The sequence below is a fragment of the Aquarana catesbeiana genome, linkage group LG08, assembly GCF_042186555.1.
Source record: "Aquarana catesbeiana isolate 2022-GZ linkage group LG08, ASM4218655v1, whole genome shotgun sequence".
Taxonomy (NCBI): Eukaryota; Metazoa; Chordata; class Amphibia; order Anura; family Ranidae; genus Aquarana; species Aquarana catesbeiana.
This window is the reverse complement of record NC_133331.1, coordinates 43,709,135-43,721,849: the sequence shown is the minus strand read 5'-3', so window position 1 is coordinate 43,721,849 and position 12,715 is coordinate 43,709,135. Positions and strand designations below refer to the sequence as shown.

General features: G+C 44.1%; 1 protein-coding gene across 1 annotated transcript in view; it reads right to left on the bottom strand.

The window, feature by feature from the left end:
- Positions 1-12,715, bottom strand: part of MMP21 (matrix metallopeptidase 21) — a 43,166-nt gene that overhangs the window by 19,545 nt on the left and 10,906 nt on the right. The window contains exon 4 of the mRNA XM_073595755.1: positions 7,368-7,509. Within this exon, the coding sequence (XP_073451856.1) occupies positions 7,368-7,509 (142 nt within the window). The remainder of the gene's footprint in view (positions 1-7,367; positions 7,510-12,715) is intronic.

Genomic DNA, 12,715 nt, shown 5'->3' with positions numbered 1-12,715 from the left:
AGGGGGTCTCACCCACCACCACCGCCTTTCCCAGGCTCTCCATAAAGACTACCTGGCTGTCATGGCCCATGCTGTCATAAAGGATGTTTTTGTGATAGCAAAAACGTTAATAAAAAAAAAAGTGTAAAAAACTGTTATTTTATAAAATAATTAAAGTGGTGTTCCGGCCGAAATTATACTTTTTAAATAAAAATACCCCTATAATACACAAGCTTAATGTATTCTAGTAAAGTTAGTCTGTAAACTAAGGTCTGTTTTGTTAGTTTATAGCAGTAGTTTGTTATTTTATAAACTTACAGCAGGCCGTGGCCATCTTAAGTGTGGGCATCTGAAGCCAGACTGTATTTCTTCCTGGATCTCATCCTTGCAGATCTCGCACATGCTCAGTGCAGCACAAGCGGTGTAATAGGTTTCAAGTCAGGTTTCCATAGCAACGGCAGTGTCAGAGGAAGTTGCCGCCCCTTTCCCAGAAGGCATTGCAAACAGAAAATGATGCGATGGGCCACAGCCAGGGAGCAGGAAGTGAAAAATGAATACAGTAGGTGCTGAGAAAATTTTTTTAAAAATATCCAATTTGTTTACAGTGCACAGTTTAGTGAGGGATGCTGAAGAGTTGTAAAAGTGGGTGGAACTCCACTTTAATAATTAAAAAAACTTAGTGCCCCCCCCCCTTCTGCTTAACGCGCAAATGCGAACGCATACATTACTTCCGCACGCATATGTTAAAGATGATCGCACCACATGTGAGGTATTGTCGCAACTGTCAAAGTGACAGTGATTCTAACACCAGGTTCTAGCTTTCACACTGAAGCGTTTTGCAGGCGCTATAGCGTTAAAAATAGCACCTGCAAACCGCCCTAAAACAGCTGCTCCATTCAGTCCAGTGCGGTGCGCTGGCAGGGTGTCAGAAAAAGTCCTGCCAGCAGCTTCTTTGGAGCCTTGAAGGAGCGGTGAACTCACCGCTCCTCCACCGCTGCTCTCCATTGAAATCAATGGGGCAGCGATGCGATACTGCCGGCAAAACACTGCTCCGGCGGCGTTTTGCGGGTGGATTTAACCTCTTTTCGTTTAAAACCGCCCCGCTAGCGGCTGAATAGCGCCGCTAAAATGACGGTAAAGTGGCTCTAAAAATAGCGCCGCTTTACCGCTGACGCCGGTGGCGGCACAGTGTGAAAGGGGTCTTAACTGGTAACCTGTAAAGGCGTTTAAAGCGTTGCCTATGGGGATTTTTAAAGGGGTTGTAAACCTTTGTGTTTTTTCACCTTAATGCATCCTATGCATTAAGGTGAAAAAACACCTGGCAGTGACCGGCCCCCAGCCCCCCCATTTTACTTACCTGAGCCCTGGAACTTGACCTACGGGGACGCGCTGTCTCTCTGCCTCGGGGTTCGAGGCTCTTGATTGGATAGATTGATAGCAGCGCAGCCATTGGCTCCCGCTGCTGTCAATCAAATTCAGTGACGCAAGCACCGGGGGCGGGGCCACGTCCTGCATTCGGCCTCTATGGAAGCGCGCCCGCAAGGTAACCCCCCCTGGGAGAGCGCTTCTCCCAGGGGGGTTATCTGATGTGGGGAGGAGCCGCCGGGGGACCCAAGAAGACGAGATTCAGGGCCACTCTGTGCAACATGAGCTGCACAGTGGAGGTAAGTATGATATGTTTGTTATTAAAAAAAAAAAAAAAAAAAAAAAAAACACGAACCCTTAAAATTCACTTTAAGCAGCGTAATTTGCTGGCATTCCATGAGCGGACACAATTTTAAAACATGACGTGTTAGGTATCTATTTACTCGGCGTAACATCATCTTTTATATTTTATTTGTGTTTGTGTGCAGTTAAATTCATTAAAATGTATTTTGTCCCAAATAAATTGCGTTTGAAAAACTGCGCAAATACTGTGTGACATAAAAAATTGCAACACCCATCATTTTACTATAAAAAAAAAAAAACACACATATATATAATATATATATAATATATATATATATATATATATATATATATATATATATATATATATATATATATATATATATATATATATATATATATATAAAATGTTTAGGGATTCTTTTTCTAGCAAGTCATTTTCTAGCAAAAAAAAAAAAGTAGATGGAAGTGTCAGCATTGGCCGGATGGCAAGTAGTTAATCTGTCAGTGATCCTAATGTTATGGCTGATCATTGTGAATGTGTATTAAGCTGTATCTGGATGGCTAGATCACTGACTTGTATTTATATACATAGATATATATGCCTCCTGCCTACTTTCTAAACTGCACCTTCTCTTTGTAGCTGCAGCTCTCCCTAAGACTTCTGGGAGTTTTTGTTCATTTTATCGGAGAACGTTTCATTGCTTTCTGTACTTGGGGCAATTATCTCCCCTAACGCTAGAATCAGCCGCGTCGTTCACGCAGCCCTGCCTGCTCATATAGGCAGCCTACTATATAAATGTTACTCTATGCCATTTCACATGAAACTGACTTGCATCTAAAATGAGTGTCATTGTGCTGTGGGCATGCACAGACTGCCAATGATACAGAGGAATGGTGTGTGGGACTAGGAGACTATTAGAAGCCATCATCGGGTGCAAGCCCCATTGTGAAATAACTTGCCCGTTGCACAGCACCGCCGTGACTGCACTGCGTTACAGAGACATCACCCACTGACTTAGGAAGAACAGAGGTCTCTACATGACACAGATCCAGCTCTCAGTCTGGGCCAACGTGCTGCCCACGGGCTAAACTGGCACAGACAGCCAGCGCCGCTCACATCTTCGCTTTGTGTCAAGCGATGCTCAAGAAAGATTTCATCCCCGGAGGCTACAAATGAAAATGTCACACCTCGATGTGAGAACATCCAGATACAGTGCTGTCCTAATTTACTGGCGGAAAGCTCAGAGCTGTGCCAGCTACATACGGGAAATCCGCGGATGGCAGACGCTGTGCCAGAGCAGATCTGCGGCGGGGCTAAAAATAAAGCTTCCTGCAGGTAAATTGCGCTCATTTTTTATTTTTTATTTTCCCAGGACAGTTTGACTTTTTTTTTTTTCTTGTGTTCTTGAACTATATCGGAAAAATTTTCTACAAATGACAAAATGCAGAACATTTATCACCATAGTGAATAATCAGCCTCTAAAAGTGCATTTGGAGCACAATCCTCCCATACAAAAGTAGACCTCTACTCCGATCCTGGTTCATATACGGGGAATAGTTCAGGGGTCTCCAAACTATGGCCAACTACAAGATTTTATCCAGCCTGCAGTTAGGGTCAGTGGTCCATGTGCACAGATCCTTTATTATAGGTCCTTATATAGGACCATCAATTTACACTATGCTTTACATATACATTGTACAATCACATCACCCTGTAATTGTGATTCCCCAAAAGGGTAAGTTCCGCTAGTTTGCACCCCCCCCTCCAGTGCCACTTTTGGCACTTTTTGGGGGGAGCGGGTACCTGGTTTTGTCAGGTACCCGCTCCCACTTCCAGCTCAGACTGTGCACTCGCAAGGCTGCACTTCCTGCTTCCCTTACCTCAGATGCCAGCACCGATTAACCAGTTAGGATCACCCCATAGCTGATATACTGCTACCAGGTGGCCCCCCTGTGCAGAATCATGTGTGTGTGTATATATATATATATATATATATATGTATATATATATATATATATATATATATATATATATGTATATATACGTGATTCTGCACTTCCGCGTAGGGCAATTTCTGCTGTGATTACTCTTTCCCAGCCAGTGTCATAGTACAGTGACAGTGCATATATTTAGCACCACTGATCACTGTATTAGTGTCACTGGTTCCCACAAAGTGTCAAAAGTGTCAATTAGGTGTTCGATTGTCCACCGCACTATCGCAGTCCCGATATAATTCGCTGATCGCCGCCATTACTAGTATAAGTAAAATAAATAAATACAAATTCCCATCTATATTCCATAGTTTGTAGATGCTATAACTTTTGTGCAAACCAATCAATATGCGCCTATTGGGATTTTTTTTTTAACAAAAATATGTAGCAAAATACATATTGGCCTAAATTGATTAGGAAATTTGATTTTTTTTCAATTTTTTTATTGGATATATTTTTTAGCAGAAAGTAAAAAAATATTGTTTTTTTTCTTCAAAATTGTCAGACTTTTTTTGTTTATAGTTAAAAAAATTAAAACGGCAGAGGTAATCAAATACCACCAAAAGAAAGCTCTATTTGTGGGAAAAAAAAGGACACCAATTTTATTTGGGTACAGCGTCGCATAACCGCGCAATTGTCAGTTAAAGTAACGCAGTGCCGTATCGCAGAAAATGGCCTGGTCATTAAGGGGGCAAATCTTTCAAAGGTCAAGTGGTATGAGAATGGGCTCTGGTGAGGACATCGCGGGATCTCTGGACAGGTAAGTGTCCTTAATGCTAAAGGTCAGCAGCTACAGTATTTGTAGCTGCTGACTTTACATTTTTTTGGGGGGGCCTGGAGCTCCTCTTTAACCACTTGCTGACCGTACTATAGCCGAATGATTTCTACAGCGCCGGCCAGTTCTGGGAGGGTGTCATATGATGTCCTCCCGTGATCGCGCCCGCTGCACACCCACAGTGCAGCCTCATCTGTGCCTCCTCATCAGTGCAGCCTATCAGTGCCACCACATCAGTGCCTCCTCATCAGTGCCCATCATTGCCACCACATCAGTGCTGCCTCATCAGTGCCCATAAGTGCAGCCTCATCAGAACACATTAGTGAAGGAGAAAAAATTTGCAAACCAAACTATGAAAATGTTTTTTGTTTTTTTTCAAAGTTTTTGGTCTTTTTTTGTTTATTTAGCAAAAAAACAAAAAAACCCAGTGATGAATAAATAACACTAAAAGAAAGCTCTATTTGTGTGAAAAAAATGATAAAAATTTTGTTTTGGCACCGTGTTGCATGACCGTGCTATTGTCATTCAAAGTGTGACAGCGCTGAAAATTGGCCTGGGCAAGAGGGGAGTAAAAGTGCCCAGTAGGCAAGTGGTTAACCAATGCAGTCCCATCAAGTAGGCCTTTGCACTGCATAGTCGTATTGTGTGGCCAGTTTTATAAAAAAAACACTGAATGGTGATAGGCCAACTACATCTGCAGTGAACGATGAATTAGTCATTAAAAAAGACCATGAGCTGCAGAAATGACATAGACAGCCTTGGCTGGACAGCTTGGTGAGATGCACCCCAGAAAATGATGGTTAACATCGTTGCCATTGTATCTCAATCCTTCATTCTCTGGAAGGGAATCTTATGAAAGTGCAGAGCTCAGGGTGTAATTACAGCGGGTTGTTGATATGAAGTGAGCCCTGACATGCATCACAAATCATCTGCAATCTCTATCTAATTTCTATTCAAACACAGAAGCTCTGCTTTCTGTTCACAGCACATTAGGGGAAATGCAATTTATTGTGCATAAGGTGACTTTTCGGCTCCTGAATTTGTCAGACTCGGGAAACTTGTGTCCTCCCCTTACACTCTGTCTGCTACGTTAATCGGTTTGGGCACCTGTGAAAAATTACAGCCGTGTGAGGTTGTCAGGGTCCAATTCAGTGCTAAGTAAGCCATACGAAGCTGCCGTTCTGTTAATGTGGATTAGAATGGGAGACAGAGACTGCCGCAACACCGGAAATCCCCATCTCAGGCACAGTCCACCTTCAGACTGCCTAAAGCCAGCCATAGACGGTTCGAATCCCGGCCAGTTCAGCAGTGATGGGCGAGATTCTAACCATGTATGGCCAGGCTGAGCGTATACCAACGTTGATTGATCCATCAACTTGGGTACAACCAGCATGTCGGATTTTTCATGCGATTATTGCCTGCAGCTATAGCTTCTAGCAATAATCACTGTGTTCTCCCAGCAGGGACAGCTTTTCCCTCCTGCAACAGAGAAAATTGAGACGTATACTGCAGGGCGTGGCACCACATCCAATAATATATGGGCAAAAAACAGAAAAAGGAAAAAAAGAATGGATTTTAAAGGTTGCCATTATAATGCCAATTAGGAACAGAAAAAGGTCTTACATTAAGATAAAAATATTAAATTTATTGAAATCACCTAAAAAACATGATAGAAAGAAGTACATGAACATGTCTATATGGTACATTGTCCCACATGTTAAAATCAGAGCAAAGAGCTGATAAAGGTAACCACATGGATGGCCCTGGAGTGATGATACTGTAGTCCAAGAAGATTTCTTCTGGCTAGGGGCCACACAGGTGGAGTCACAAATATCAGCGCCAATGGATCACTACGCGTTTCGCCAATAGCTTCTTCAGGGGTACCCCCTGAAGAAGCTATTGACGAAACGTATTATCACTCCAGGGCCATCCATGTGGTTTTCCTTTATCAGCTCTTTGCTCTGATTGTAACATGCAGGGAAATGAACCATATAGGCATGTTCATGTACTTCTTTCTATCATGTTTTTTATTTGATTTCAATCAACTTTATTTTTTTTATCTTAATGTGAGACTAATTTATTTTCCTAATTGGGATTATAGTGACAACCTTTAAAGTCCATCCTTTTTTTCGTTTTCTCCCAATGGTTGCAAGAAAGAAAATCACTCCATGTATTCCAGCTTTAGAGCTCGTTTACACTTGCAGTTGGGGTGGGGCGTAAAAATGCATGTCATAAAAAGGCACTACCCAACTGCTCCCTCTTAAGCTGCAAAGCTAGCGGACAGGGATGTACACATGCTGTGGCCATGATGCTTTTTAAACAAGCAGTACTGCCATAAAATGCATCCTATTCACCTGAATGGGGCCTCACTGCAATGGTGGTGTGGGTTTTAAGAGTGAAAACAGGCGGTGAGGAGCACCATAACACCTCCCCACTGCCTGTGAAATGACCTCCGAAGAGCAATCCACCTTGAATTTCACTTAAAAGGGTACTGCAAGTGTAAAGAGAACTTGTTAGTTCACTAAAAACATCCAAACATCCATTCCCTGCAATAGAAGAGGCCCATGTCTCCTATATTTACTCCATTCCAGTGCTGTAGCCTCTATCAGACTCCTCAGCATTCAACACGTCTGGAAGTGTCCGATGTGTGTGTTCCTCATCATGCACTGTGGTTTCTTTCTCTGATCCCTAAGGCTCTATAGGACTCAGCTGGGAGCAAAGAAAAAAAAGTCTCTGTAAGCTCCAATTCACTCTAGTCAGAGCTTACACATGGCCAGTGACTGTCCCCATCTTTACTAAACAGAGCTGGGCCAATCCCTAAGCACCAGTGCTGTCACATGAGATAAAGGGGAGTGAGTCACATGCTCCTCCATACCTGGAAGTACTAAGTATTATCTGGGCATAGGGTAGAAGATACTGTAGTGTGAGATAGGATCTCAGTGGCTCTTACCGTATAGACTCTGCACTGCTCTCCTATCAGACCAGTCCAATTCAAAGCCAGACTCCTGCGGAATGTAATTGGGCTGCATTATGGATCCGGTCCTGTGGATATGAGATAGTCCAAGCACATGGCCAATTTCATGAACTGCCACCTGTTTGTTGGGAAGAGACCACCAATCACAAACATATAGATAAAAATGTAGCCTATGCCAGAAGGTTCATTACTATATTTATTAAACCATACAAGAGTTTAAAGTGGTATTAAACCCAACAACAAACACATTACAGCGTACCAGTCCTTAGTTGTGATCGTTGCATTCGTTTTGTTTTTCAGCCTTTCTTTCTTTTATTTTCACCTGTTGACCTAGCCAGTAAATCTGTTGTTTTTCAACACAACAAGCTCTCCTGCAGGTGTAGCAGCTTGTAGCAGTTAGAGGGTTGAGAAACACTATTTAACAATGGCAGGGGTGCTTACGGTGTTCAGCTTTTATTTCATTATGTAAAACCTTTATCCCAAAAGGAAAGCATTGCTTTAACCGCTTAAGGCTAGGTTTCCACTATTGCGACCTGAAAGTCGCTCAACTTTTTTTTGCTGCGACTTGAAACAATGCCTGTGTATTCCTGAGGTCTATGGGCTTCAAGTCACATCAAAGTGGGACCAAAGTAGTGCAGGGACTTGAAGTCGCACAGATATGAACTGTACTCATTGGAAATCATGGGGTACGACCTGTCATCCGACTTTGCAGTCCCAAGTCGCATGACAAGTCGCACTAGTGGAAACCAAGCCTAAAAGGTATTAGCTGGAACTTCAATTTGTTACTGTATTTAAATCTGCTAGTCTGTTTAACACTCCCCTCTCCCCAGACTGACAATGCTGCTGTCCACAAGTGACCCTGTGCTGGGGGGGGCACTCTAAAACAGGAGGTGTGTTACTGGACAGATCACAGAAAAGAGAGGGGGAGAAAGCCTAAAAAAAGAAAACTAATGCAGCCACCACATCTAATGATTGTTACACTGTACACACATATACACAATATTATTACATTTTTGGTTTTGGGTTTAATACTGCTTTAATGAGTATCAGTTGCATATGAAATGATTTGTGGTGGGGTTTATCCTTTAGCTAAAAATGTTGGAGCCAAATAGGAATCCCACTTCCCCAGGTCAGATAGTAGGAGGTTTGCAGCGCTGTGTGATGGTAGGACCACAGTAAAGCCATACCCCATCTCACTAGTCTTCATCTCAAAGGCAATTCCTCTAGTGATATAGAATACTAAATGCTTTCATAGCTATTTAAATTATTACATAGCTTTTAAGCCAATCATTTTATCCCAATGTACAGTATTTGTCAAGTGCTATTGTGTGTATAAAGCACTGCATCACCGGACAGCTCTGGCCCCGGGTGCTCTTGGGCCCCCATAGCAGTTGTATGGTCTCTTGTGGCTATAGTTTATATAGTTGGACATATGCTATAGTGAGCAGATTAGGTTTGAAGAAAGGATATCTAAACCCAAAAACAAAAAAAATGTAACACATTGCAGCCTAAGGCCCCTTTCTACAGTTTTTTTTAATTGTATTTTCTATTTATTTATTTATTTTACAATTTGGCATGTTGGGGGGCCTTTGATGAAGTATCAGGGTTCTAAACAGGCCGCGGATGTCTCACATGACCGAGGACACAGATTCCCTAGTCCCTTTCTCTGCAGTCTCAGCTGAACTAGACAGTGAATGAATTGGAAGCGCTCTGCTTCAGTGATGAATGGACATAGGAGGGATCAGTACCAGTCACTCACTGTGTTCATTCAGGAAAGGAAGGGGCCTGATAAATAAGACATATTTACCAGCCCCTTCCTAACTCTCCACCCTGAAACATCCGCTTGTGTGCCAGCAGCAGCTGTCAGTGGGAGAGGAGAGGAGGGAAGCTGGCAATGCTGCAGGAGAGGGGGAGCATACAGGGGGGCCAGACAGCAGGGGGGTGGGAATGCAGATACCGATCTACCTGCAGCGCAGCTGGATGGAGAAAAAGGAGGAGAAGCCAGAAGTATATAACATGAAAGAAGGCACTCACATAGCCAAATCCGTAAATAAGAAGGGAACAAAAAGAAAAAGGATACTTACTAAGTATCCCTAGGTCGGACTTTAAAGGCATAAGAAACAAATAGCGAAGTATGAAAAAATAACAATGTTTATTGAGAAAATACAATACATGAATAGAGCATTCAAGGGTTAAAAATCATATATAATTATATAAAGTATGCAGTGAGCCCTTGTGCGTCAACGTGTTTCACCGTTAGGCTTCTTCAGGACACATTCAAGGTTTCAAAGATAGCAGAGAAGAGAACGGATCTCACTGTCTTACAGAAGGGTGAGCCTCATATGTGAGTATCCAAATAAAAATGATGTTCAACAATATAATGCAGGGGGAGGAGCTACTTCAAGTAGTCTGTATTCCAGATGATTGGAGACACCGAAGTCTGCTAATATAAGTAGATCAGAAACCACAGGGGCCAAGTAATTCCCAAGCAGGGGCAAAGCAATGCCATAGTAAAAGATCCCGGACCGGTAGCCACCCTGGAGGATACTAAGGCACCACGGCCAAGATATCCTAATGGCTACCCCGCAAAACGTCCTGTACCTATACAGGGGGTATAATCCCTATAGGGTAATTTGAGAGAAGGACAAAAGTCAAATGGCCCATGGGAGACATCCTTCCGTTGGAAGCCGGAAGTGCTACAAGGGGAGCCACAAGAGTTGGAAATAAGGCAGGCTGGCTGTACTGCCTTATCAGAGGCCCTCCATAGATACAGTGGAGGAGGATTGAGAGTAGCCACTTAGAGATAGGAGGTGTGTTATTTGCCTGATCACCAGTAGAAAAAAAGGAGAAAAGCCTGAAAAAATGAGAACACAGTATTGAGTTAGCACAGTGGTCTCCAAATTGCGGCCTGGGGGCCGGATGCAGCCCTCTACTTGTCTATCAGGCCCTTGGGGCACTGTTTCTCCCACTGACCCAAAGGATAGGGCGTTGTTACCGACACCAAGACATTTTCTACTCCCACTGTCCACAGTCCGGCCTCTCTAAAGTCTGAAGAATAGTAAACTGGCCCTTTGTTTAGAAAATGTGGACACCCCTGAGTTAGTAACTGCAGGACAGAACAGGACAATTTATCTATGAAGACGTCCCAAAATGACGTTTTGCTGTTTTGCACCAGGGCCATGTAGAATTTAATTGGGGGCATTTAGGAGCTACATGCCCACATGAACCTGTCATCTACAAATTCTTCTTCCATTGTGCTGAAATATCGCTCATTCAGCTATTATTTTCCATTTTTTAGGATATGAATTCTACAAGTTGTTAAGCACAGACGGTATTAGCGTTTGGCTCGTTCACAGAACATTTTGTCCAGGTTGTTTGTTCAGCCTCAATAAAATACTCATTAGAGAGAACAGTAATCATAAAACGCCAGAGGTTTATATCCCGGCGTATTCTTTTATCAGTCCGAAGATTCCTCTATGCAACAGAAAACACCCATATTGATTTCTGTTCATCAGACAACTAGGGCCTTATGTACATTTAGAGTTGTGGGGGGTGGAAAAAACTCATGCTTGTGTTGCATTTTTACCACTCCCCCATAACCTGAAAAGGCAGCAAATGGGGGTGTACACATGCAGTGAGTGCAATGCGCAATGCTTTGTATGGCAGTGTGGCAAAAAGTACCCCAACTGTCTACTACTGCCCACCAAAAGTGACACAATTAACAGAATGGGACCACGACGCAAACACCTTGCAACCGTGCAATGCTTGCCACGGCGGCACGATGCTGCAGATTTTCAGGGATATTCCATTTTTTTTAGAAATAGCCTTGCAATGGGGTCTCCCTCAGTGGCTGTATGTTTTTTGGGGGAGCGGCAAACAAGACACCCGACGCCATCCCAGTCGGTCGGTCACTCAGTCAAGCTCCCACCAGCCCCGCACTTACCCCATCTAGGTCGCTGGTAGTTTCGGCTCCTTCCTGCATCTCCTTCTCCTCGGCGGCGGCTTTACCCTGCGTCTCCGGCTTCCTCCTAGGCAGCTTCCCTCGGCGGCCAATGCGATCGCTTCTCCCCTTGGCCCATTGGGTCTTAAGACCTGATTGGCCGGGAGGAGAATCACACAAGTTGGTGGGGTCGGGGCACAGTGCTCTGCGCCCTGAGCCCACCCTTTTTTGAAGCCAACAAGAGCCTCAGGCTCTAATCATGTGCTTAAAAAAAAAACCCCATTGAAATCCATGTGTCCGGTGCCCCGCGTGTAGAATAGGGGGCCGGGCGCATGGATTAGGGGGGGCGGCGGCGCCCCTGCGCCCCTAATGGATGGGCCGCCACTGGTCTCCCTGCACTGCAAGGAATAAATGCTCATTAATCTAGAGGTAGAGGAATAAGGATTAATACTTACCTTATCCCTTGCTCCAGCAGGCTGCCCAACACACTCCTCTTCTCTCCAATGCTTCTGGTTCTGGGTGGACCCTCGCTATCCTCACGCACAGTGCAGGACTATTGGTCCTGCATTGAAAGAGATGACTTCAACTTGCGACCACTGGCCTGAGCGCCGATGAGAAGAGGCTTAGGGGGGCCAAGTTCCCAGCATGGAGGAAGCCAGCTATAGTGGGGAATAAGGTGAGTCTTTTATTTTAATCATTGCCTATGTTCCTATTTAAGCTGGTGCCATGACCACTGCCCCAGGTTTCCTGTTTCAGGGTGGGTTCTTGCTGCATCCTATGTAGCCAACTTTGCATGCAGGGACTTGTCTCCCTACACTTTGTGCATCAATAGAAACACACAGCCCCATTGCCTAGGATGGCAAGTCACTCCCCTGCTTCTCTTTCCATCTCCCTTCTCCAAGCTAATAGACTGACTCCAGACTTCCCTGTTCACTGTTAATTCTTTCCTGTCAAGACCAGAAGTTCAGGGAAGCAGTAATGAGAGAACAGGAGCAAGCAGCATTAAAAGTAGTAAACTGCAAGCGCTGGGGTATGAACTGGAACAAGTAGTTATAGCACATTATGAAAGATTTACCTGAAAACAAAGCCTTCCAGCGGTGCGCTGTCACCGCTGACACGGCTTCCATCTTCACCCAGTCTTTCTTACGGGTTCGCGGCCGTTTGAATGGCCGAGCCGTGGTGATTTCATCCCTGCGCATGCATGCGGGAGTCACAGCCGCGGCACAGCTCTCTCAATGGACAGCATACCATCCATTGTGAGTGCAGTGCGCATGCGCCAGTGACATCAGCAGCGCTGCTATAGTAAATATCTCCTAAACGGCACGCGTTTAGGAGATACTTACTGTACCTACCAGTAAGCCGTAGTATAGGCTTACCGGTAGGT